Source organism: Nomia melanderi, chromosome 1, assembly GCF_051020985.1.
Source record: "Nomia melanderi isolate GNS246 chromosome 1, iyNomMela1, whole genome shotgun sequence".
In the NCBI taxonomy this organism is placed as follows: Eukaryota; Metazoa; Arthropoda; class Insecta; order Hymenoptera; family Halictidae; genus Nomia; species Nomia melanderi.
This window is the reverse complement of record NC_134999.1, coordinates 34,066,534-34,090,455: the sequence shown is the minus strand read 5'-3', so window position 1 is coordinate 34,090,455 and position 23,922 is coordinate 34,066,534. Positions and strand designations below refer to the sequence as shown.

At 50.3% G+C, this 23,922-nt stretch overlaps 1 protein-coding gene across 7 annotated transcripts in view; it reads left to right on the top strand.

Annotated features, from left to right (window-relative positions):
* LOC116430282 (uncharacterized) overlaps positions 1 to 23,838 on the top strand; it is a 40,103-nt gene extending 16,265 nt beyond the window's left edge. For 6 of the 7 annotated variants that reach the window (XM_076368413.1, XM_031984189.2, XM_031984188.2 and 3 more), the window contains exons 7-14: positions 13,969 to 14,291; positions 15,347 to 15,695; positions 15,963 to 16,306; positions 16,371 to 16,746; positions 16,823 to 17,072; positions 17,136 to 17,321; positions 17,483 to 17,620; positions 20,634 to 23,838. In XM_076368413.1, coding sequence (XP_076224528.1) covers positions 13,969 to 14,291; positions 15,347 to 15,695; positions 15,963 to 16,306; positions 16,371 to 16,746; positions 16,823 to 17,072; positions 17,136 to 17,321; positions 17,483 to 17,620; positions 20,634 to 20,867 — 2,200 coding nt within the window. In that variant the 3' untranslated portion in view covers positions 20,868 to 23,838. The remainder of the gene's footprint in view (positions 1 to 13,968; positions 14,292 to 15,346; positions 15,696 to 15,962; positions 16,307 to 16,370; positions 16,747 to 16,822; positions 17,073 to 17,135; positions 17,322 to 17,482; positions 17,621 to 20,633) is intronic. The other variant, XM_031984195.2, reaches the window with a different exon arrangement.
* Positions 23,839 to 23,922: the final 84 nt, after the last annotated feature.

Here is a 23,922-nt window from a genome sequence, read left to right as displayed (position 1 = left end):
GCGAACGATACGATCGACGAGCGAATATTGTAAAGGCACGCGCCATTGTGACGCAACCGCGAAATTATATTATAATGTCGATCAGCGAGCGAAACGACACGCAACTCTCGATTCCGCGGTATCGGTGTCGCTCGACGGAGCAATTCAGGATCATTTACCGGGTAACGAAGTCGTTTCATCGACTGCGAACATCGAGACGCGTGGAATTGAACGGTGTAACCGATAAAAGAGCGCAAAAAGGGAATATCTTGGCGGCGCAGCTGTTGGATCCTCGGCTCGCGCGTTGCATCTGCGACCATCGCAGTGTAATTCCGCGGCTGAGTGTATTCCCTAACTGTGCCTTCGAGATAGTAGTTCGAACGGCCCTGAAGTTGAAACTTCTCAAACATCTGTGCTTCCGTGACGATGCGTTCGCGTTCGACGCGGCTCTTTTTCGAGCGCCTTCCTCTGTCGAGGGTTCCTTTAATCCTTCGACAACTGCGATGGCCGTGTATCAATGAATCTCCACGTTCGAATTACCGCCGCAGTGGATTACAGTATTTCTTTAATCTCCGCTAATTGTGCGCGTCTCTTTTGAATCGAGTTTCCATTGAAACTCGAATGGAATTAATTCCTCTTTTCCCACGTTTAGTCGATTAAAACGCCTCGGCGAGCTCGCAGTGACTTTCGTAAGCAAAACCGGAAGCGCTCACGGTCCCGTAGAGGGAAAAATTTGAAATCCCTCCGCAGCGAGACCGCGAGAAACGTTTGTTTTATCTCGCGACCCATTTCACGCTACGAGCCTCCTCTCGACCTTAATCTCCGAAAGTCCCATTTTTTTTTCTATCGCGCTTTCAAGAAGCTTCGCGAATACTTCTCTTTTCCGAACGCCCTCTCCGCTGAGACTAGGAAACACAATGGACACCCTGCGTCGTTGTATAGAAACACGCTCGGCCAGAACACACCTATTCTTCTTTTGTCGAGCGGGGTCCGTTTTGCGCGAAACGTCACACCTACCGGTTCTGGACGATCGATAAAGGGAACAGAGAACCATGGATCGTTCGCTCGCCAACCCAGAAACGGATCGAGGATTTTCTTCTTGAATTTCTCGGTTGGCGAACCCAATAGTTATCTGCGAGCCGGGTGACGTCAGAGCGCGACTGTTTGCCTAAAGTGTAAGCGAACGTATGTCTGCGTTTAAAGATCAAACGACAATTTTCTAAATGCTACGATTATGGATCGCGGTGGATCGAGTAGAACAGGAAAATCGATTAAATGAAAAATAAAACTTCGTGTTGCCTGTCTTTCGATCCTGATCTCTACTTTCCGGAGCAGGTTCCCATCACTTTCCCAGCTGCTGAAATTCCATTATCGGTTCATTTCTCGAGGGATTGGAAGTGAAATGAAAGGGATGCAGGAGCCGTAGAGAATTGGAATTTAATCGAACCGGAGGGTTCCATTAACGGAAGCCAGTTAGGCGGTTATAGACCGTTCTCGTTCTCCTTTCGCAGGATAATGATTCAATTAAAAGAACATCGAGGCTTATCGGTGGTAGCCTTAGTAACACGCGTTCCCCGCATAGATACGGGAAAGGATCGAAAAACGGCTTAATCGCGTGAACAACGTTTCACGATCGACTGTTTGCTCGATGTTTATTCGTCGTTGCCCCTGAACACGGTCTGAACGTGGGCCGGTGCGCTACTTAACGACGGGATAACGGCGTGCCTATTAAGTGAGCGAGATCGTGGGATAACCCCATTCACGTTTATCTGTTGTCGGGTTATTGGCCGAACAGGGGAGAACAACCCCTTCGACGAGGGCACTCAATTTTATAGGCCGATCGGTATCTGAGCACGCTTGACTACCGGATCAGCTGTTCTGGTGCATTTAGCGCGATTTTATCGCCACATGTTTCTATGTTATCTTCCGATCTCCTCCGTCGCGGTTACAGCATCATTATCGGTTCAAAAGAATGCGAAAAATTGAAACTTCCTGCCTCTGCGAGTCCTCCATTCGTATTGTCCACTGAAACTGCGAAACTTCCATCTCTTAACTTTTAAAAATTAACATACAGGAATGGGGTAAATAATTGAAAATATAAATTCCATTGTTTCTAGAATAGAGGAGTCAGTCCTCCTCGATGACCACACCAAGCATTAACCTTACAACAACGTAGACTGGCAGTGAAGATTTTAAGCAAAATGCAGCAAGCATAAATATTATTCGATTCTTTCAAATTAAACATTATTCTTCTATTACCAATAATTACACTTTGGAGCAAACGTAGAGTACGCCTAGAGTTCCCGTCTCGTATCAATAACTTCTTAATAGGAAAGCAGTTACATCGATCATAATTAAGGAATGGATCGCAGGGCAAGGGGTTAAGTGAAAAGATCTTTCGCATAAGGGGTTAACGGATCAGACACCCCACAGCAACCGCTGGATCCGGTAATACACGGATCAATCGCGATTCAACGTGGCCACCGGCGTAAGGGGATCGTCGCCGCGTGCATAGTTTATTTTTCCCCGGGGCTTATTGTCGCCCGAAACATCGAGGGGGTGAAGTCCCCTCGGGACACGGGACTCCGCCGCACGATTTTATGCCCGCTCGCCGGATTAATATCTGGAACGTAACAGGTTCTTTTATGGTGACCCCTTCGCTCCCGCCTCCTCGTATAATTTATCGCATTCAAGTGGGCGTGCACACGGTCGCGGCGTACAGGCAACCTGCGTCCCGAGTCGCTTTCCCTTTTTCGGAAATCCGGTTCCCCGCTTTCCTCCCCCGTAGGCGACGGAGACGCACGACGACGACGGACGGACGCGAAAAAGCTCGTGTCCGCTTCGCTCGTCACTCCCGGACGCGCCTCCCCCGTTTTCACGCGTGAAAATAGACGTGGAATCCCCTCGGGCGAGAGGGTGACTCCACCCTCTCGTCGCGAGAATTTTAATTGAAACGCGCGACGATGATTTTCATTGAAACGCGGCCGGCGGATCCCGCGGAATTTTTTAATTGCGGCCTTCCGACCGCGACGGATTGCGTTTTCGGCGACTGTATACGGTGCGTCATTAATTACGATGCAACGCGATGGTTTTTCTTTCGTGCAGAGGTAACTCGAAGACGCGGAAAGAAATTTGTGCGAGGTTGAAATTGAATTAGGACTGTTCTGTTGTGTCTGTTCGTTGTCTGCTGATTACACTTATTATATTATGGATCTATATTTCACTGCGATACTGTAATTACGGGATTATTGTGATACCCTGTTCCAGTGTTTGGTCAAGTACGCCACTGGGGATCGGTACCAAACTAATGAATGCTAGTTAAGCGTGCCTCGGAGAGCAACGATCGAAGCAACGTCGGTAGTAATTTATGAACGGAGATTGTTCTATTTTGAACCGCTCTTGGAGCTTGTAATTGCTGTCCTGGAAGCTTTGCCAGCTTTTGTTCCGCTGTCCCTTGACTACAACCACCTGTGAATCCTAGTAATAGGACCGTCCATCTTCAGGCTATCTCTCCGTTAGCGTTTAATTTCGAGCTGTCTGGACAGGAGCGATGATAAAAGCGACACAGGCCAGAGGTTGATTGCTCGTTATCTCTGTACACAGTAAATATTTAAACAATGTCCGCGCGTGCAACGTTGGTATATTGTCCCACGTAGCGCAATCTCATTCATTAACGTCCGATTATCGTCGAATAGAACGCGTCTCGCTCGCGTGCAACTCGAAAATGGCATCGACGACCATGTCCCTGCAGTTTCTCGCATCGATGACTCACGGTGACGCACGGCAAACGTCCATTCAATTTTTCCGTAAGCCGCGAGAATAGGTGAACGCGAAGTATACACTGCTCGCCTCGAAGAATCGATGCGACAATGACGAATTAAATCGTCGTTAGTATTGACCTTGGCGTTCTACCCATTCCCCTTTGATTTATGATGTTTGACAATGCAAATCACTACAGATTTGCATCGTAATCGATTCTCAATTCCACCGATTTTTAGATCATTTAGTTGAAATAGCTTCAGCAGTCCCGCAAATCTTTCGTCATTCAGTGAATCAGCGTCCTTCGGCTATGCGTCACGATTTATTCCCGCGGAACCGAGAATTTCATTCACCAGAAATTTATCCTAGCGTATTCGGTTGACTCTAGACCCGACTCTATTCGAGCCAATCTCGCGCTAGAAACCGAAAGCTCCGCGAACCCGTCCTTTTCTCCGGCAAGCTGGAGTTCGTGTTCGCTCGTCTCGATTCTGGGTCGCGAACGAAAGCCCACGCTCAATTTATGCATGTTCCTATCAGAGGCTGGAAGCCCGCAGCAATTGGCTCTAATTTTTCGAGTATGCCCATTAAAATCATTCCCCGAGTTTCACCCCGTAGGAAACAGCTTGACCGCGGCTGGGCTAACGAAGAGGGATTAGGTCGCGAATGAAATCGCGAAGGAGACGATAATTAAGTCCATCGGATTAATCACGGTTTCGTGCCGATCTTCCTCCAAAAAGCAAACTGGTCGGGACATATTAATAATAGTGCATCCTTGACCGGTCGTTATGCACCGCGCGCGGTCGCACGTGCGTCCGTCCGGCGGCGTGCTCTTTTATTTCCTGTGCCGCGTGTTTCACGGGATCGCGCGTGCCCCGCGGATCACGGTAAAAATAAATACGCGCGAGCCCCGCATTCCCCGACTGATTTCCAAAAGCGACTGACCCCGAAAGTTGACCCTTTCCTACCCCCCGCTGAATAAACCGCAGATTTATCTCCTCCCGCCGCGCGTTCGCCTTCGCGGCCGAGGAATTCACGCGCCTCCATCGGGAATCAAAGTCCGTCGATGGCGAATTTATTCTCCATTCTCTCGAAAACCGCGGCTCGCAGGGCCATTCGATCTCCAGGTGTGTCTTTAGTGTCGATAAAAAACGCATAAACGTAATCCAGAATCACGGAGGAGGCGAAGAGGAATAATAGAATTGAGGCCGCGGGCGACACGTCTCAGCGACGTATTCTTTTATTTCCCACGTATTCCATAAGAAACGCGGATGAAACGTAATACGTATCGGTGCAAGTGCTTCTCTCGCGCGAGAGACTATTTACATAAGCCAGTAAAAAAATTGAAAGCTCGTTGAAGAATAAATTCCCGATTCAGTTGTTTATTCCCTGAGATCATTCAGTATTGATTTGCAGAACATCCAGCATTAAAATCCACAATAATTTCAAGAAATCAGGGCTGTATTTTTATAATATTCATGTAATTTTGTATCACAATGATAATGAATGCCGTAGCATTCACGCGTGTAACGCGTTAAAAATGTGCGTTCAAGAAACTCGTCGCTTTTCGCGGTGCGCCGTTTATAGTTGGGACGCGGAGTGCAAGGTCTCGCTCGCCATTTTGTCGCGGCGGAGGGCCGTCCCCGTGGTTGCTCTTCGTGCAGATAACGCGGTCCCCGGTCTGTTACGCGCTATTTATAGGCAATTTTCAATTCCCGTGACAAGCTATTGTCACGGTCTCCTGAGCGGAGCGCTCGTAGAAAGAGTTATCCGACGATGGACGCCGAACGAGCGGAAACCGCTCCGCTGGCGAGGTGAAAGTCCGCTAATGAATTCGCCAGAATCGCGAGGAGCTCCTACATCGCCGGCGTTTCCGCGTTTTGTGCCCTGAAAAGCCGCTCGTCCGGAGCGGAAGCGTTCAATTCTTTCGTTTAGGAAGAATAACGCTGCCACGGCACTTTCGAGATAGATCTACGAGCCGCCGCGCTCGCGGCGTCGGTTCCTTGCGGCCGAGGAAGCCTCTTATCGCGGCGTCCGTTGGAAATTGTTATTCGCGACGCGCCTCGAAACAATGCTTGCGATTTCCGCGCGCGTTGCTTCATTAGAATCATTTAGGCGGCGTTGCCGGACGCTCTGCGCGTCGCTGTGATATATCTAGGCTGCGGGTGCCTATCGGAAGCCGAAACACTGGTACATCATTTCGAGGATATTCAAGTCGAGGAAAACTGCATTCTCTTCGCGATTAAACGAACTGTCTACGAATGACAAGTACGGTAAAATTTCTATAAATTCCATTCAAGTCTAGCGGTAAACATTCGAAACTTCTCAAAATCCTCAGAGGAGCAAACGTATTCATTCTTACTGCTCACCAAGGAATCATCTACTAATTACAATAAGAAACTTGATGCTGAGTAAAAATATCTAGTAACACATGCAGCCAGATAATAACGTAATATGAATACGTTGATACCATTGATACATTTTCCATTGTTACGGAAGAAAAAGTATCGCTACGCAAGACGCTTGAAATTCTCTTGGCAGTTAATGTCTTAATCGGGCATCTCGATTTCGATTAGATCCCGTCCGGTATGTCTCCGGCGCGTACCACTTTCCTCGTTTCCCTCTTATTTCATGCTAATTGCCGTCGCTCGATCGCGGAAACTGACCGGCCGACGAACAGGCTCCCGTACTTTCTCGGTGGGGCTGGTTTCTGTCGGGTGACGGGATCGATTAATTCCCCCGTTCGACTGTGTTCCGGTGCGAACGAAAACCCGGGAAGGGGGAGAAAGGAAGGGAAAAAAAAGCGGTTCTGAAAGCGATCTATACGGGGACCGGCCCCGGCCGTTCTCCTAATTTAGCTGACACAATTTTTCCCCGGCCCGGCCGTCGCGACGCCGCGCACCGCGCGTTTCCCTTTTCGTCGGGCGTCGTCGCGACGCGGGATGAAGGGGGACTGGGAACGGCGACGCGCGGGCCCGAGAGAGTGGGCACGGTTCAAATGTCAAGCTGCTTTATTTTCGTTTATATATAGAAGCGAGAGAGTTCAGCCGGTGTCACTTACCCCTGGGCTACCGCGACACTCGGTCCTCCCTCCTTCGATGACTTCCGAAAAAGAAGGACCACGCGTCCCGACCGGCGCGGCGTCTCGGTACCGGACGCGGCGAAAGCTCTCTTTCAATCGGATCCTCAACGAAATCGCGTGGGACCATTAGTTTTTCGCCGGGCTATTTAAAAGTGTTAGAACCCATCGCGGCGGCCAATGAAAACATCTTTCTATATTTAATTCCGACTCCTCGCGATCGCTTCGATCTCTTCGCAACCCCGTCCCGTGGTTCTGTACATTCAATTGACTCCTTTGTTATCGAAAACAATCGTGAGTTAGAATCCTTCTCTCCGTGCAAACCGTTTCGCCGAGATTCGTGGGAACAATTGAACGAAAGGTTCAGCGGGATTAAAAGACTGCAGGTCGCGGCACGGTGCTCGCAGCGAACGTGTGCAACCGGAAGATTGTCTTAATGCCGGTATTTAAACCGTGTCGCGGTGGCAGTGGCTCTCTATTTTAGGCCCGTCTCCCCTCGATTTACCGTTCATTTCGTAACTCAATATACTTTGCGAGCTCTCGACCACGGCGTTAGGGTAGAGTTACCTAGGGCACGTTGCGTGCTGCGAGTGTCCTCTCCTCCCGCGAGAGTCACGTACGGCCCGTCGTCGCGTCGTCGCGAACACGGAAGCGGCTCCGAAGATCGCGGGGACTCGGATTGCGGGGCAAGGTGAATCTTTCGCGCGGCAGGATGAATCTATGAGCGATGATCGGTCACGGTGATTTGCCGGGTAATGAGTCTCAATTACCGTGGACTGATCGCAGCTGCGCTGCGCGCGATGGAAACAATCTTTATTCTTCCGGCACGAGTCACGCGACTCTCTTGACAATTAACGGCACCGCTGCTCGCTGCGGGCCGACACCTGCGACTCGCGGGATCTCTCTGGGACCGCTTTCTGTTCGCTCGGCAGACTTCCGGTTTCCTTCTTCAACCACTCGCCTCGTTGTCTCGGGTCAGGTTCGCAGCGAGCGCGATTAATTTGCCCTTGCGACGAATATATCATTTCTTTCCACGTTCGAGCGCCGGCGGTTTCATCCGAGTCCGAGACCGTCGGAGGTTGCCTCAATTTCGAAGCTAGCGGTTTCGTTATGGGAAGGAGAATTTTCTCGATTGGAAAACAAGTTCTCGCGTCCACCTTCGTGGAAGCTTGAATGGAGGAAGGATAGAGTAGGAGGGAAACGATAGCTCGTTTACCGGAGAGCAAGGAACTCGGAAGACGGCTTGGCATGCTTGATAAGTTAGTATCTCCCTCATCGGGCACGCGATCCGCACGGTAATGCGCCTACAGGCTTTTCCATGTACACGCTACACCGTCAACATACTCGGTACCCCTGACAATTTGTAATCGGAGCCAGTTAGAATTTATATTTGGCCGCGGATCGCTGATTCCGCGAAACGGACCTCGGTGGAACGTCGGAGCGCTCGCGTATATAGTTTGCACGGTAGCCTCTAAACAGTGAAACACGCTACCAAATGCTGACTAACAGATAGCTTATCGTGCCTGCTGGTGGAGTCATTAGTCGACCGCGGCGAGATAAAGCCAGGTGTTGCTGCAGTCCCCGCGTTTCCTTGAAACAAACGGTACACGCTCCGATACAATGGAGAATGTATTTACTCGATCGTAGTACTCTGTTATTCAACGGCGATTTATGAATGGATACGACACCCGTGGTGTTAGCGCTACACGCTCGCGAGCTTGTAAGCCTGTGTGATCCGTCTCATTCAAGGATTCCCTCGACACCAGCGCCATTGACGCGTCCGAGCAAATTTGCACGCTCCTATGACATTGTTTCGGGACCTCGAGCAATTTCTGTTGAAGTACGTCCATACGTTGATCAAGTGCTTCAATCTTTAGGACTTTCTTTTGGTGTGACTAGTATCGACGAAGCACACGCGCGTAAATTGATTTCGAAAGCCCAAGAAGGATCCTCGCAATGATGAACGAGACCATTCGGTTCCCCGCCGAGATTTCATTAACGCAAACATATTTCTATCGCGACAGAATGATCGAAGCTTCGGTGTCATTCTCGAGGGCAAGCTGCAGCTCGCCTCGACACGCTGAAAAGACCACTTTGAACGTTGCCCCGTGTAATTTTCCGCCGTCCGTCCAGCTGCGCCCTTAGAATGGGGCTCGGACGCGCGAGCGCGCCATATTGCATTTGGATTCATAGGCCGCGCGCTTTCTGCATTCCCAGACGGCGGCTCTTGTTTCACGCTAGTCATGCGTGCGCGGTGCCGGCTTTATTTATGTCGTTCGAGGAGTTTTTCGGCGACCGGGATGCAATTCGTTTCGGATCAAACGAGAGAGCGCGGCCGCGAAGAATTTTTACGAGTTCTCCCGTGCGTCTCGAGGGATTGATAAGGTTCCATGAACTTTGATCGACGACGGAAATCCTCCCGGCGACGAATCGTTCGAGCCGAACATCTCGCAATCGTTCACCCCCTGTCGTTCTCCTGTCTTCGCTCTATTTCCGTGCACGAGGAAACGGCTGGCAGTGATTTACGGGCTTGGTAATTGAAACCGACAAGGTATATACCGTGTCATGTATGGGGAAGGAAGGGTTCGTCGCGGAAGAGGTTCCCTAGTTTACGCTGTCGGTTTGGGGAACGTCGGGGCTGGCGTTAACGACGCCCTGTCACCGATACGCTCCGGGAACTGGAACTCTCACGGGCAAATATTTGAGTTTCCCTTTAAACCGTCCCGGCCTGGTCATCGGCATTCTCCTGTCTGTCTCGGCAAATGTTATCTTAATCGGTTGTCGTCTTACTTGGAAACGGTCGTTCGACGCGTACCATTTAGACACGAAGGAAAATAGAGGACACCGCGCGTCGCGCTATTCTACAATCGTCAATTTAGCATATTCATCGATGTTCGGCTAATAAAGAACCTCAGTTCATTCTCTGTCTTCAGAGGATACATCGCAGGTTTTATTGAACGTAATCTCGTACGTCTGATCAGTCGTTAGCTCGCACTCGACGCGAAAAGCCATTCCATTCGCGAGGCGTGTCGCTGCATCGCTGTCTCTGCTCGCTGGAGGGGCTAAGGGGATGCATCGATGTTCCGCGGTTAATTAGAATGATCAGAGGCGGACGATACACGCTCGAATCGCCAGGGACTTTAAAGCGACCGAGCCGACAGGCGTTTCCAGCATATTGGAATGTCCCCGGCTTGCGCTCGACGAGAGAAAAAGCTGCTGGCGAGCGTTTAGAGCCTCGCGAAACGCTACGAGCGTCTATTACGCGGGTCATAAAGGCGCGCGCGGATTGACGCTCGCGTAAAGCAGCGACTCCCTGAAAAGAGCGCGCGGCGGAAGGCGGTTGTTAACCCTTCGATGCTCCTCCGACGGTACTTTGCCGCTCTCGCGCACGTGAAATCGAAAACGCAGACCTCCCTTTCGACGAGCCAGCCGGTTGCTCGGTCGGTCGGGCTCCCGTGGAAGACACGCGCGTGCCGGACACGTGTTCGCGTCACCCGGCAGCCCCGATATTTTTCCGCCCCCCTTCCGCCGCTAATGCCACCGATTGCCAGCACGGGCGCTCTTCTCCTCTCTTCTTTTTTGTACGCGCTGCTCGCCAGCTTTCCAGCATTGGACGATTCATTGTCCAGTTCTCCTTTGTTGGATTCGTGAAAGGGTACCATTTACTTGGAAGATTAGGGGATTTAGGAGAGGAAATTTATGGTTAGGGGATGAAAGCGTGTCCGCCGTTCGGAATACTCCTGCTGGCTTATTCTTCCAAGCTGTTCTGTGAGAAACATTCGAACAGTTCGGAGTCACTTTAGCGGGACTGTCGATTAGACTAGCTTCGTTAAGGGATGAACAAAGAAAATATGTATTTCGATGAATTCGTGTCTCGGGGACTTCGCGAAATCCCGATGAAACTCGATGGCAACTCAATCCTGACGCGGTCGGACTGCAATTCAACAAAATTTAGACAGGAAAAAATACACAAACGTTCGAGGAACCCCCTGATTCCCTGGCGCTGCGAGGAATGAGCGGTGCGCGAAGGGGAGGTCGCGGAGAGGAAGCGAGCGAGCGTGTGCTTTCGTGTGGTTTTTTGAGTGCTCCCGAAATATCCTCGTGCCCTCGGCACCACGGGGAGAGATAAAGAGGGAGGACAGAGAGGGAGAGAGCGCGGCCGTGGCGTAGACGAGAGAGAGACGAGATGGGAATGCCAGTCTTCGGTAACTAGTCATCCTAGCAGCGTGGGCTTCGCGAGTTCTTGTCGCCGGTGACAAAGGTCGCCGGGAGAAAGAAGAGGAGAGTCTTTGTGCGGGCCGGTCGAGGCCGACACGTGCTCTTCGACGCGCGTACGTCCCGCGGGAATCGCGGATTTCAATCTCCTGCGTCACTCGATCGAAATATTCAACGGGAATCCGGGAAATTTGTGATCGGCGAGGCTCGAGGTGGAACGTTTTACATCGCTTCGAGTCCTACGGGTTGAATAGAACTCGCGTCGGACCGTTTCCCATTCCGAGGAGAACCGGTGATCGAATGAATGCACCCAACAGCGACGCGAATCGATAGAAACGCGAGCGATTTGGCTATCATCCTCGGAGTAATATTCTCGAGTGGTGGACGACGAAAGGCGGAGTCGATGCTCCTCGCCTGGGACTAGGATTATTCCAAGGATGCCTTTGAAGATCGAGAGTGGCACCTACACGGTGAACCCGGTGGCTAAAAAGAACCTCTCGAAGTTTCTGCTTTGGAAACACTGGCGTAGGAGGTACGCTGGTTGTTTGTGTGGATTGATCGTCGACGATACGTTTATAGCACCTTCCATTTTTCTCTCTTTGTTTTATTATAATATCCTTGATCGTATTGGGATTCTTCTCTTCGCTTTCGTCTCGATCGTAAATTTCACAGCTGCCCCGTGCACGTGTTTCCGATCGATTTATTCCTCTGTCGTTTCGCAATTAATTTACCATGAAATCTGCGTATTCTCGTGGATGCAACGTGCTGTTTGTATCGCGAATGATTTCACTGGTCCTCGAGAGGGTATCTATTTTCCCCCGCGACGGTTTCCAGCGCGGCTCGTCATTAAACGCCCAGTTAATGACGTTCAATTGGTACTCAGGAGCGCTGCGATAACATTTGACCACAATATCGCGATCCCGCGGACACGCAACCATCGGGCCACTCGCGCTGACATTTTCCAGAGGTCCCTCGCGTCATACATTCCCACGCGTGTGCGTTCACGCCGATCGTCGGCGCGATCGCGATCTAGCATGATTCCGATCACCTTGCACTCTCTTCTCATACCACCAGCTTGGTTGCACGCAACGCCCATTATTTCATCCGTAACACCCGCGAAACGGAGGAATCAGCACCAGACTGCACCTTGCATCGCGGATTAATTGAACCTTGCAAGACGAACACTGTGAAAATCTCAAAATTGGCACGGAAAAACTGTACGTTCGGAACGTGTGATTGTACGATACGAAGTGTGTAATTAACAATCTAATTGGAATGGCGCTACCGCTCGCGGGAAGTCCTAATTATCGAGCTGCGAGTCGTACGCACATACGGGGTATTCCTTCTTTTACCGGAATATATAAAATTGTACAAACTTAGCGCGTATAGCGACGCCCGAAGGGGTCATTCCAGCATTAATGTCCTATTAATGTGAAAATGACTGCTTCGTTTTGTTCGTTCCGCAGTCGACGATTAATTTTTACGAGGGACTTCCATCGAGAGGTAGCCACGATCGGAAACTGCAAGTAAAATAATCACTGCGTGGCTCGTGTAACAAACTGTAGCTCTCCGAGTGCTCGAGGAGCTCTCGCTGGAATCCAAATAATTGCCCGAGCACTCGGACAGCCGTACTAACACACCGTTCGTGGAAAATTGTAAATTGTCCGACTGTGATTGTGAACGATTAATACTTCTCGGATGGGATAGGTTTTGATCGATCAGCTCGACGACAATACCGATTCCTTACGGCGCACGAAATCACCTCACGTCCCCATAATGCATGCGATTAGATTGTTGAGGAAGAGAGTGAGCTGCACTGGACCGATGCACCGGCTTGCACGCTGCCTTATGATCGCGCGCAGCCGACTCGAACCTGCCGCGAGCCCGCTCCCACGATCAGTTCAAACACGCAACAATTGTTCGAAGTGATCAGGGGGCAGGCAATTAGAAATCGACTGCGAGCAGCGGCACGTGAAGCGTTCCCTTCGGGAACCCGGGTCTCGTAAATGACTCGAGCAATCTCGTTATCGCCGCCGCTCGCAGCCACGTCGAGGCCCTGCAACACTTCCGCGAAGAAGATGGAGAACATGGAAGCTCGCGCTGTACAATAACAGACCGGCGAATTTATTACGTCCGACTGATCCGCGCTGCGATCGTAAAATTAGACCCTCGGAGGAAGGGATAGATCAACGGTTGCACGCTTTTCAAGCCCGCGAGCCGCTTTTGTTCCGCGATTCGCGGTGAAACAAGTGTTTGCGCAGTCATCGTGCCGGTCGCTCGTGCCGCGGTTAAGCTCTCGTGGGTTCACAGCCTCGGGGCGAGTTTCTACGAGGGATACGCGAGGTGTTTCGCACGATTTTCCACTGGGTTACGTTCATTCGATTCGAGCGAAACGAGCGAGGTTTCTTTTAAAAGTGCTAATCGGTATGAAAAACGGGTTTCTCGTCTGAACTTTTATCAAGAGCGCAACGGGGGATCATTACAAAGTAACGTGAAAGTAGACGCGGTAATATCGACCGGGCCTGAACACAGCGCTGGCTTCCAATTAATGTCCGCGATGCTCTCGAGTCGGATCGCAAGAAATTAATTCATCGCGAGTTTCTGTCGCCGAGGAGAAACAAAACCCGCCGGTACCTGTCTCGGGCTCCGCGTTGATTCGTTCCGCTTTCCCTCGCGAGTCGAGCCCCGGTTCGCGTATCGTCGATCGTTTGTCTCGATCGAGGAGACAAACGATCGGCGTGTCGTTACGCTCGCCTGTGAAACTCGAGAGCGCCGTGAATGTTACGGAAAGGGATCCTCGGCGCGGGTGTCAAGGATGATGGACGTCTCGTTGCCGAGACGGGGTCCATCGTTTTTGTCACGGGAACGGATCAGGGAGGTGAAAGTTAGAGAAACGAAGAGAGCAAAAGACGCGGAACAAAAGAAACGAACATCAACAGTGTGCACGAGGACCGCGGTGAGGAGGATCGTCGGCGAGCCAGCGGGCAAACGCGCGGTGGCGGCGAGGTAGCGGGCTTGGAGGACGTCGGCGACTCTTGCGCCGCGACGCTGACGCCGTCGGTCCCAGGCGCCGGCGGCATCAGGTCGAATCGCCGCACGAGGCCGCTGTCCCTCGCGGTGCAACCTCTTAATTACCGCCGCCTCGATCCGGACCCGAAAATCATCGACGGCATCGTCACCAGCCATCATCCTAACATGACTAGCCAGGAGAGCATCGGCAGCTGCAGCCTGGACGTCGACCAGTCTGCGTCCGACCGATCAGGTTGGCTATTCATCGATGTCTAGCGTTTTCCAGGCATTACACTCTAGGACCGACCAATTAGAAAGTAATTCAGGGACTTGAAGCTTTCGAGCGACAAGCTTTATCCTCTCGGAAATTGTTTTGATCGTTTTCCAAAAGAGCTATGGAATTTATGAACGACAGTGTCGTGGTACTAGATGAAATTGTATACCAGGTATCGAGACGATAAAGCTTGTGCCTGAAAGACTCGGCAATGAGAAGAGAAGAAGGATGTCGGTAGTTTGTATTTTAATACACAAGGAGCTGCAACGTTTCCTGCCTCGAGGCAGCGTAACGAAGAAAACGGCAGGCGGCCCAAAAGGAGCATCAGGAATCGGTGTTTCGAGAGCGATCATTTGATATTTCCGGTGGTCGTCATCGGCTGACCTTGCACTTGACCCGGCGGAGGCCGCGTTCACCAGGCTCTCGATCTTGGACGGTCCAAGGTCGCGGGATCCCTCCACCGTCCTGCCGCGTGGACCGTTCCTTTTTCCGCGGCGCCGCGGTGACGATCGAATTTAGATCGCGAGCGAGCGCAGCAAGTGCAGGGGGCAGAGAGTTTCTTTTCTATCGCCGGTGCCAAGAAGACGAGGAGACGCGTTTGTCTCTTTCGCGACGCGACACGGCCGGCCTCTTGCCATTCCAGGGTTATTCCTGTGTCGCGTTTCGCACGGGCACGTTTCGATCTACTCCGCCGCTTCTCCCGGCCGTAACACTCTCGATTTTTCGCCGCGAGACACCGCCGTTCGCCGTTCCTCTGTACGGTGTTTCCATGGGATTTTCGGCGAACGAGGCCATTTCGTCCCGGAATCCGGGTCACTCGGCCAGAGGAGCGCGCCGTTGAAGAGTCCGTGAATGCGAGAAGTGTAAGTGCCGCGAAGGTCGCAGTCATCGTTGCGTGCTGTCGAGCAAATTTCCAAACATTCGAGGGTCCAGGTGTGGAGAATCGAATCCGGAGAGTTTACAGGATAAAGAATAAGCGTCGTCGATCGTCGGAGCCCCATTGTCCGAGACCAATCGAGGATTTTCCTTTGCAGAGAACACCATAGACTCCGTGTCCAAGAAGACCTTGCACAGTTTGAACCTCTCCTGCAACGGTGACTCGGTTCCCTCGTCCGATAATCTGGCGAACGGTAGCAGCGAGACGCTGCAGAAATCGCACCTGACGCCCGATGAGAAATTGAACGTCAGCAATGGTCATCGAAGCAGCCCAGAGCCGGAACAGCTGACAGTGAAGAAACCGAGCTACTTGGGCCTGGCCTGCAGCATCAGCGGTTATTCGGGGATCAATCGGTACGATAGCAAGCTGAGGGACGGGTTTCGATCGAGGGACAGCAGTCCTGGGACCAGGCTGATCACGAGGGATACCAGCCCGGCGGGTTTCAGGTAAAGGTCGTCTTTATCTTCCGTCATCGAGTGTCTTAATCTTCGTCCCAACGTTGTCCGAGGAGCTCGGAGCGTGCGGTATTACACTCTAAAATCTAAGCTTCGTTACATTTTATTTCCAACATTAAAGAGACTGTTAGAATCTCAAACATCCAGTGCGCAGTAAATACAGAAACCCTGCAGTTCAATTCCAAACAGTTTTTAAAGCGTTACTTACAAAGTCCGAAGAGCCGCAACAGAAAAGATCAAAGGCTTAAACCCTTCTAGATCAAACGAAAATCTCAACGTGCCAGGGCACCCTTATCCGCCCAAGAGTCAGTCGATTTCGCCCCTAGCGATGGATAGGCAGAACGGTTTCTCGAACGGTCTGAAAGAGGAGTGCAAAGTGGAGGCGTACAGGGAGTCTCGGAGCTCCATCAGCATATGCCAGGGTTACTCGGAGGTGGATAAAGGCGTGTTGCACTCGACGTTCGGCGATCTCAGTCCAATTCGACCGAACACCCCCGCGAAACGCAGTCCGGGCGTGTCGCAGATAATGTCCTGCAGCCAGCAGAACAAATCGTTCCCCTCGCATTTCTCGGGATCGTCTCCGAAGCAAACCACCGCGAACAGTAAGTGTCTAAGCTGGTCTAGCTGTTGGACTCGGTTTCGAGAATCCACGACTTTTTTTTGTAGTTTCGAGCGCCTCGTTCAGCGAAACGAGTATACTGAACGGGTCCTCGGTGGACGTGGACAGTCAGGTGCTGAATACCTCGTCGAGCAGCGAGAAGTCTTTCATTCAACAGCGAGTGGAACGGCTCTACGGGCCCGGGGCCTTAGCCCAGGGCTTCTTCTTCAAGCGCAGCACCAGCAGACTGAACGCGAGCGAAAGCAGTTTCAGTAAGTCGAGTAACAACAACGACGTGTCAGCGGACAACGCGAACACCGAGGAATCATTGAAGAATCTTCCGGTCTTGAGACACTTGAGACCGGAATTCCGTGCTCAGCTTCCGGTGGTCAGCCCTAGAAGACCCACGGACGGCTCGGAGCAGATTTTGAAGCCCTTGCAGAGGTAAAGTTATCTTGGACAATTGAACATAGTTCGTCGGGTGAGTATAAGGTCTCTATTCTCTCGATGATGATTCCAGGGTAACTCCAGTGTCGAGGAAGGCGGAGCAGAAACCAAAAACCCAGACGCCGTCGAAGTTGGATGGCAGTATCGCGGAGAGCAAGCCTCAGAAATTAAGTTCTAGTGTAGCGAGCATTCCTGACCAGCAGCCAGCTGCACCCAAGGTAGTCTTACCTGTACTGGAACCGAGCGCCAGCTCGACGAACGTGGCGAAGCAGGCTCAAGAGGCTGAGAAAGCGGAAGAGAAGGATGGACACTACTTCATGAAGGTACGGTACCAGCGGCAGGATATGGGGATCGATTGGTTGACGGTCCTTTGAAAACGGTTTCAGTTGCTGAAACAAGAGACGGACAGGCTTCTCTCGTTAGCTGCGTCAGCGGAAGCGGAGCTGGTCAGCGGCGATACTGTTGCACTTCCGGAGGAGGCAGCCGGTAAGCTACGCTCAGCCGCTGGCAAGGCCAGGTTGCTCGCGTCGCAGAAGATGCAACAGTTCGAGGGCCTGTGCCAGAAGAACATTGTAAGTGTGCGACACAATGCAACGAGGCATAACAGTTATTTTAGTGGACGTGTATTTGATATTGCAGTTTAACTTTAACATTTCTGTTTATTTCAAATTCACATGTTAATCGATGCGAGACACCGTAATTATATTTCCGTGTGCTCGTCTCTTTGTTATAGAATCAAGTGCCCGGCGAAGAGTTCCCGACGACGAACGAGGATTTAGCCGGTTTCTGGGACATGGTGATGCTGCAGGTGGTTCAAGTAAACGATCTTTTCGATCAGATCGAGAAATTACGAAATTCCCAGTGGCAGGAGGTATGTTTTGTTTCTGTTAACCCCCTCCCGACATGCTTGAATGATATCCCACGGAAACATTCCAAAGGAAAATCTTATCCGAAGAAGAATCCTAATCAAATGAAGTCTAATAAATATCCTGACCCACCTCCGCAAGTCGTTCCCGATAAACACGTTCGATTCGATGACGCAAGAATCAACAGGCCGAGAGAAACTATCCGTTCGAATGAGAACCCGTTTGGTGCATCGGAAAAATGTCCCTTCGAGATGCAATTGTGCGACGATGCGTTCGGAATCCTAACCGATTCGCAAAATTTAGACTTTAGATTTCGCGGGGCAGATTGCGGGGGTTATCAGCCATATTCCTTCGAAAGGGAAATTGAAACCGAACTGCCGGGAAGAGATGCAGAGTACATCGTTAATTACGTGAACGTGCAACAATTTCCGTTCTACGATCCGCATCGCAGATCGTACAGTTTACTTTCCCCTGAAAGCTTCTTTAGGAAAGATGTCCTCGAGCAGTCTCTGGAAAAAGAGTTTTCAAAATTCGAGGTTCTATTTAGAAAGGATATAAGTGAGTCTGATCAGTCTGATCTAACGAAAGAAATTCCAATTAAATTTTTGGATAGAGAACCACAGCCAGTGGAGGCTAATGTTCCGGATGAAGCTGTGAAGGATGAGAAGTATAACAAAGCGTATTTTTATGATTTAATGCCTCCCAATGACGACAATTTGCCAATCGATAGAAAAAGTGTGAATGTTCGATTGAAAGCTAAGTCTTCTAGTCCTATCGGGAGAGCTTTGAATCGAGAAGCAATAATGAAGGATCGTAGGAGGACAAGATCGCGTACCCCTTCGAACAGACACCCTAAACATCACCCAGTAAAATCATCTACTAACGATCAGTTTAAACCTCGAAGTCCCAGAACAGCTTGTCTTGAAAAACAATCGCATAAAAAGTCTGTTCTTCCTGTGCAAAGTGCCAATCCGTCTGGTAAATATCGTTCATTAACACCACCAGTCGTACAAACTAATGTCAAACAAGTACAAAGCATTAAAAAGCTTAGTCGCAGTGCTACGTTCACAGAGAGCACTACGCAGTCGACGAAATCGTGCAAAGGAGGTTTATTAAACCATGAAACGAAGTTCGGTACGTCCGTGAAACGCGAAACTAAGTTGCCGGATAATTCAAAAAAGAAAGTACCTTCATCGGTACCTAGAACTATCGAGAAACCTTCGTCTATTAAGCCAAGAAAGCCCCAGATTCTTAACACTAGAGACAATCGTAACAGAAACGCCTCGAAAACTGTGGAAAATGATACTCGCATGCGCAATCTCTCCATCGTGAGTGAAGTCTGGTCGAACATAGATTCTCTGAACAATAAATTCAAGTGTCGCGGGAGATCGAATTCGGTTCAAGAGTATTGTAGCTTCATGGGGTCAGAGACCAAGAAGAGGAAGAATCAAGGGAAGATTCTGTCGAAAAAGGTCGAAGAGCAAGTGAAAGATGTGTCGAAAAAGGTCGAAGAGGAAGTGAAAGATTCATCGAAAAAGGTTGAACAGACAACAAAGGATTTACCAAAGAAGATTGAACAAAAATCACGGGACCCGCTAAAGATAGCTGAACAAAAAGTGAAAGATCCTCTGAAAAAAGTTGAACAGACAACAAAGGATCTCCCGAAGAAGATTGAACAAAAATCAAGGGACCCGCTAAAGATAGCCGAACAAAAAGTGAAAGATCCTCCGAAAAAAGTTGAGCAGAAGACAATAGAAGCAGTAAGAAACGAAGAACAGGAACAAAAGGATCCACCGAAAGCGGTAGAACAAAGAGCAGAAGATTCCGATGTTTCTGAGAGCATAGCTTGGAAGCTCAGCGACTCGAAGCCCTTCATCCCGCTGAACCATGAGACTCTGCGACAATTGCGGCAAGTGTACAACGGCCAGAGTCACGCGATCTCATGTTCGGCCGTGGATAGATCGGAAAAACTGGAGCGAATGAAGGTGTACGATAAAAAGAGGAAGAGGATAATCAGAGGTTGCGAAGACGAGCCGCTGAAGAAACTCGTTTCTCGCGGGACCAAGCCGTCTCTCTCCGAGGAAGATATCTCCAGGCAATCGCTGAAATTAGACACTCAAGACCTTTATTGCTTCAACATATGCGACACCTTGACTATCAACGAGATCACTAGTTCCATAAAGGATCTCTCCGTGCAGACGTCGCTCGTACCATGCGCGACGGACGCGAATAATCAGTCACAACTCCTTATAAGCAACATCGCGGATAATGTTGCTGAGTGGACCAACAAGAACCCAGAGGTAGAAGACATCTTATCAGCGTTGATGGCTTTCGAATCGAATAATCCCGCGATCATTGCTCGAGTCCCGGAGAAGAGTAATTCCAGCCTGGGGAATCATCTGAATATAAAGAGGTTCAGCTACGGTTTGATCACAAAGAGCTCCGCACTGAATGCGAACGTGATTCTCGACATTTCCCATCACGTGCACTCGGACTTCACGATTCGCCCTCTCTATTCAAAGAAAACCGGCAAGAATATCGAACCCTTCAATCTGAACGAGTACCTTCCTTTGAAAAGGCAGTTCAAAGCGTCTCTAGAGAACTCGAATCCCATTGGTCTAAGCGACTTCGACGCGCACTCGAAATCAGATCCCACCGCGTTCTCCGACAAACTGAAACAAACGTTAAGGTTCGTGAAACTAAACCGCACCCTCTGTAGGTTGTCTCTGTATTTGTACGTGTACGGTCTCCTCAGTATCCTCCTGATCTTCTTGAAAGTCACTTCAAGCGACTCCTCCCTAAGCCCGAGGCTTCTGTACAATTATTAAACTTGTCCGCGAACCACTAATTCGATGTATCTCGCATTTGTCCAATAAAATCGTCCCTCATCCTATCCACTGTTCCTCTTCGTGCTCGCGAGAGTGAATGCGAACGAAGACAGAAGAACCGAGTGTATGAAGACGGACGAATATCCTCGGAAGATTCATAGGTTCCTATTTAACTGTAAATCATTTCTAGACCGTGCCGGAGAAGAAGTCGTCGAGCACCGGGCCGCAGAACGGCAGCGCGACGAAGCGTCGCGTGACGCCGATCCACAAGCCGAAAGCGACAGCGAACAGCGAGGCGAACAAGAAGGCGAGAGAGGCGAGAGAGCAGGCGCGCAGGCAGCTGATCGAAGAACGAAGGCGGGCGATGCGCTCCAACGCGCAGAATTCCGAGAATACCGTGAAGATCTTTGCCCCGGACACGTAACGATAAAAAGACACCACCAGCCGGATACCTCTCGGCCGATGATCGGTAGCGCGGCGTGTCCTGAATCAAATCAAAAAAACGCGCTCTAATCTCTGATGCATTTTCGCGAACGCTTAAAATCGATCCGTCGGAAGCCGACGCGCGGTTCCCCGGGGGTATTCCGTGGCGTCGTGCACGGCCCGTCGACGATCCTCGGGATCGCCGGCTGAGGCTCGCGAGTTGCGAAACGCGCGTGCACGCCCACGCGTGAGGTTTCCTCGTTACGTAAAGGCAACAGGGAACCGCGCGTCGGAGTCGCAAAGGAAAATACCGATATTAATGCTTCGACTACAATCAAACACGCTTCACAGGGTCGAGAGCATGTTCGTTGCCTAACAGCGGAAACACCACGGAACGCGATCGGAACCATGTGTTTTTGTTCTATATATAGATATATATATATATATATTATATACATATGTATATTGGATTGGTTAGAGAATTCTCGAACGGAGCCCACGGATTCTTCGAGATCGGACCGTGTTCATTTTCGAGCCGATCTTAACGGCTATTCGTATTTTCTTATTAAGCTCTACACAAAAACACTAGCCCAGAGACACGCGTACACAGAACACACACACACGTTTACATACGACACGTTCGTCTCCCTACACTCGATTACACACGCTGTGATGTTTCGTGCTAATCTTCTTGTTACGTTTTTTATATCGATTTACGCTATCGTTCGACTTTGTACGGTATTTAATGTTTGGTTCCGCCCTCTGGAACGGGATGCCGGGTCTAGCTTCTCCGTTTCGTCGTTCCCATCCGCGAGTTGGGTAACGGGGAAATCGCCGCGGTGAAACGGCACGGAGACAGACTGCCTCTTGTCAATAGAAATTTTTTATAACGACGCAGAGGAGAGACAGCGCCAGCAGAATCACAATTCAGAGCAACTTATATATATATTTGTACGGTAGATTGATCGCGTAGAGGAAAGCTGATCGACGACGATCGCGAGCGGAATTCTGGACCGACGGGATCCGACGCCTCTCGAGATTCCGTCAGCGTTTTCGAAGCGTCCGGCCTGCGACGGGTCGCGTCGCGTAGCCTACATTAATTACTGTTAGCGATAGGGCGCGCGCCTAAGCCGATCAGCGAAACGATCGCGATCGGGAACGGAAAGATTCCTATTACTTTAATTGCCCGCGTCGCCTAAATATTACTCTCTCGTTTGAACCCCGAGGCGAATTCACCGGAGACTTTTCGCGAGGGGCGATGTATCGATGCTTTCGGGAGTCCTAGATCGTGCGTGACCAAGTCGACATTCCCGTAGAGAGACGGTCTCGGAGTACGCCCTCGACGTGTAGCGGTTAGTTTCGTCTCCCCTTCGACCCGATTATGTTTAAGGAATAGGTAGACAGGTGTCAGCAGGTGTGATTAGAGCTCGTGTAACCAAATAACAGGTGCCGGCTGATCAGTGATCGGTGGAGAGGCCGGCCGCGTCCGTGTTCCGGAGTTGGGCAAAATGTAATCTAGTCGAGTATCGGGACTAACGTTATTCATGTGCAACATCTTATTCAACTGCAAGCGATTCGTAACTGTCGGTCGATGTTCACGGTAGCGAATTTCAAGTTTAGACTAGCGTCGATTGAGGATTAGAGGATTCTAACTTGTAATCTGGCCGGTTAATCTATTCGAAATGATCGAATTACATTCTGCCGAACTCTGCCGTGTTCCCGTGCGCGTTTCGAAGAGTCCTCGCGGCGTCGTGTTCCGGCGGCCCGCGTTATTTATTGACTGTTGATTCCCTCGGTGCCTTGATTAATTTATACGCGTGTACATAAATCGACTGACATACACACATACACACAGAGTCGGCCATTCGATGCGACGCGAGACGAGCGGCGTCGATGAACGAGAATGACGGATTCTGGCCGCTTCAGTGGGCTTTCTTTCTTTGTCTCGGCCTGACTCATTCATCTGGGAGCAAGGAGTAGTTCTTTATTCTGATTTTCAATCCTGTGAAGGTTTCGCGACGAAGCGTATTAGCGTCCTCTCGTTACGCGCTGCGACGGCGAACCTAATTCGCGACAGGAGATGGGCGAGAATTTCGTTGGCGGTAGATTTCTCACGTGATTATTTATTGAGTGACTTAGTCTTTGCTTAGAGTAAACGATGCGACGTCCTTCCTTTTTTCTTTTAACTTTGAATTTGTTTTATCCGAGTGAACGCGTCGCCCATCTCACGACGATGAAAGCTTTGTCACGGTCGAGCGGACAGCGATCGGCTTCTGTTTAGTTTTCTTTGTAGCGAGCGTGCGCCGCGAGCGATTGTACATAAGCGTGAGAGAATGCGTGGCTGGGAGAAGCGAAGTAATCCGCGTGATCTACAGATATCGTGAATCGGCCAGCAGCGCTCGATTTTATTCTCGTTTCGTTCCCGAGTTTCGTAAACCCCGTTCGCCCGAGTTGCCTCCCTTCGTGTATTTTCATTGTATATTCCGCATTGAAAGCCTCGATTTGAGCTGAACAAGTAATTTATACTCGGAACAGTTCCCCGCTGGTTTTTCCTCGAAAGCCGCGCGACGCCGAACAGATTCTGAACAGATCGGAAGGTGTACGAGGATGTAATCGCCATGACCACACGATCACTATTCCTTTCGCCGTTCTCCTCTTCTCGATTCCCGTAAAAAGGAACACGCAAACTTGTCGGAATCGTTCACTTTTTTTATTATTCGAGAAGGATGAGGAAGAAGAAGAAGAAGAAGAAGAAGAAGTAGAAGAAGAAGAAGGTCTCCTTCCGGAATAGACGACAAGAATCGACGATTTTTTTACTTATCGTTCGGGGACGATTCGATGCCAATCAATCGCGCCGATGTCATCGAACCCGTTCCCGGCTCCCCTTTTTTTACGCGGTTAAACAGTTACGATTATTTATTTATTAGATACTAGTAAGATGTCCATACACTTGTTCTCAATGAATTAATAAAAAAGAGAAAAAACAAACGAAACTGTGAAACTTCACGCGGCGAACCCGGACGACCGAGGATCGAAGGAGAAAGAAGACAAACGGT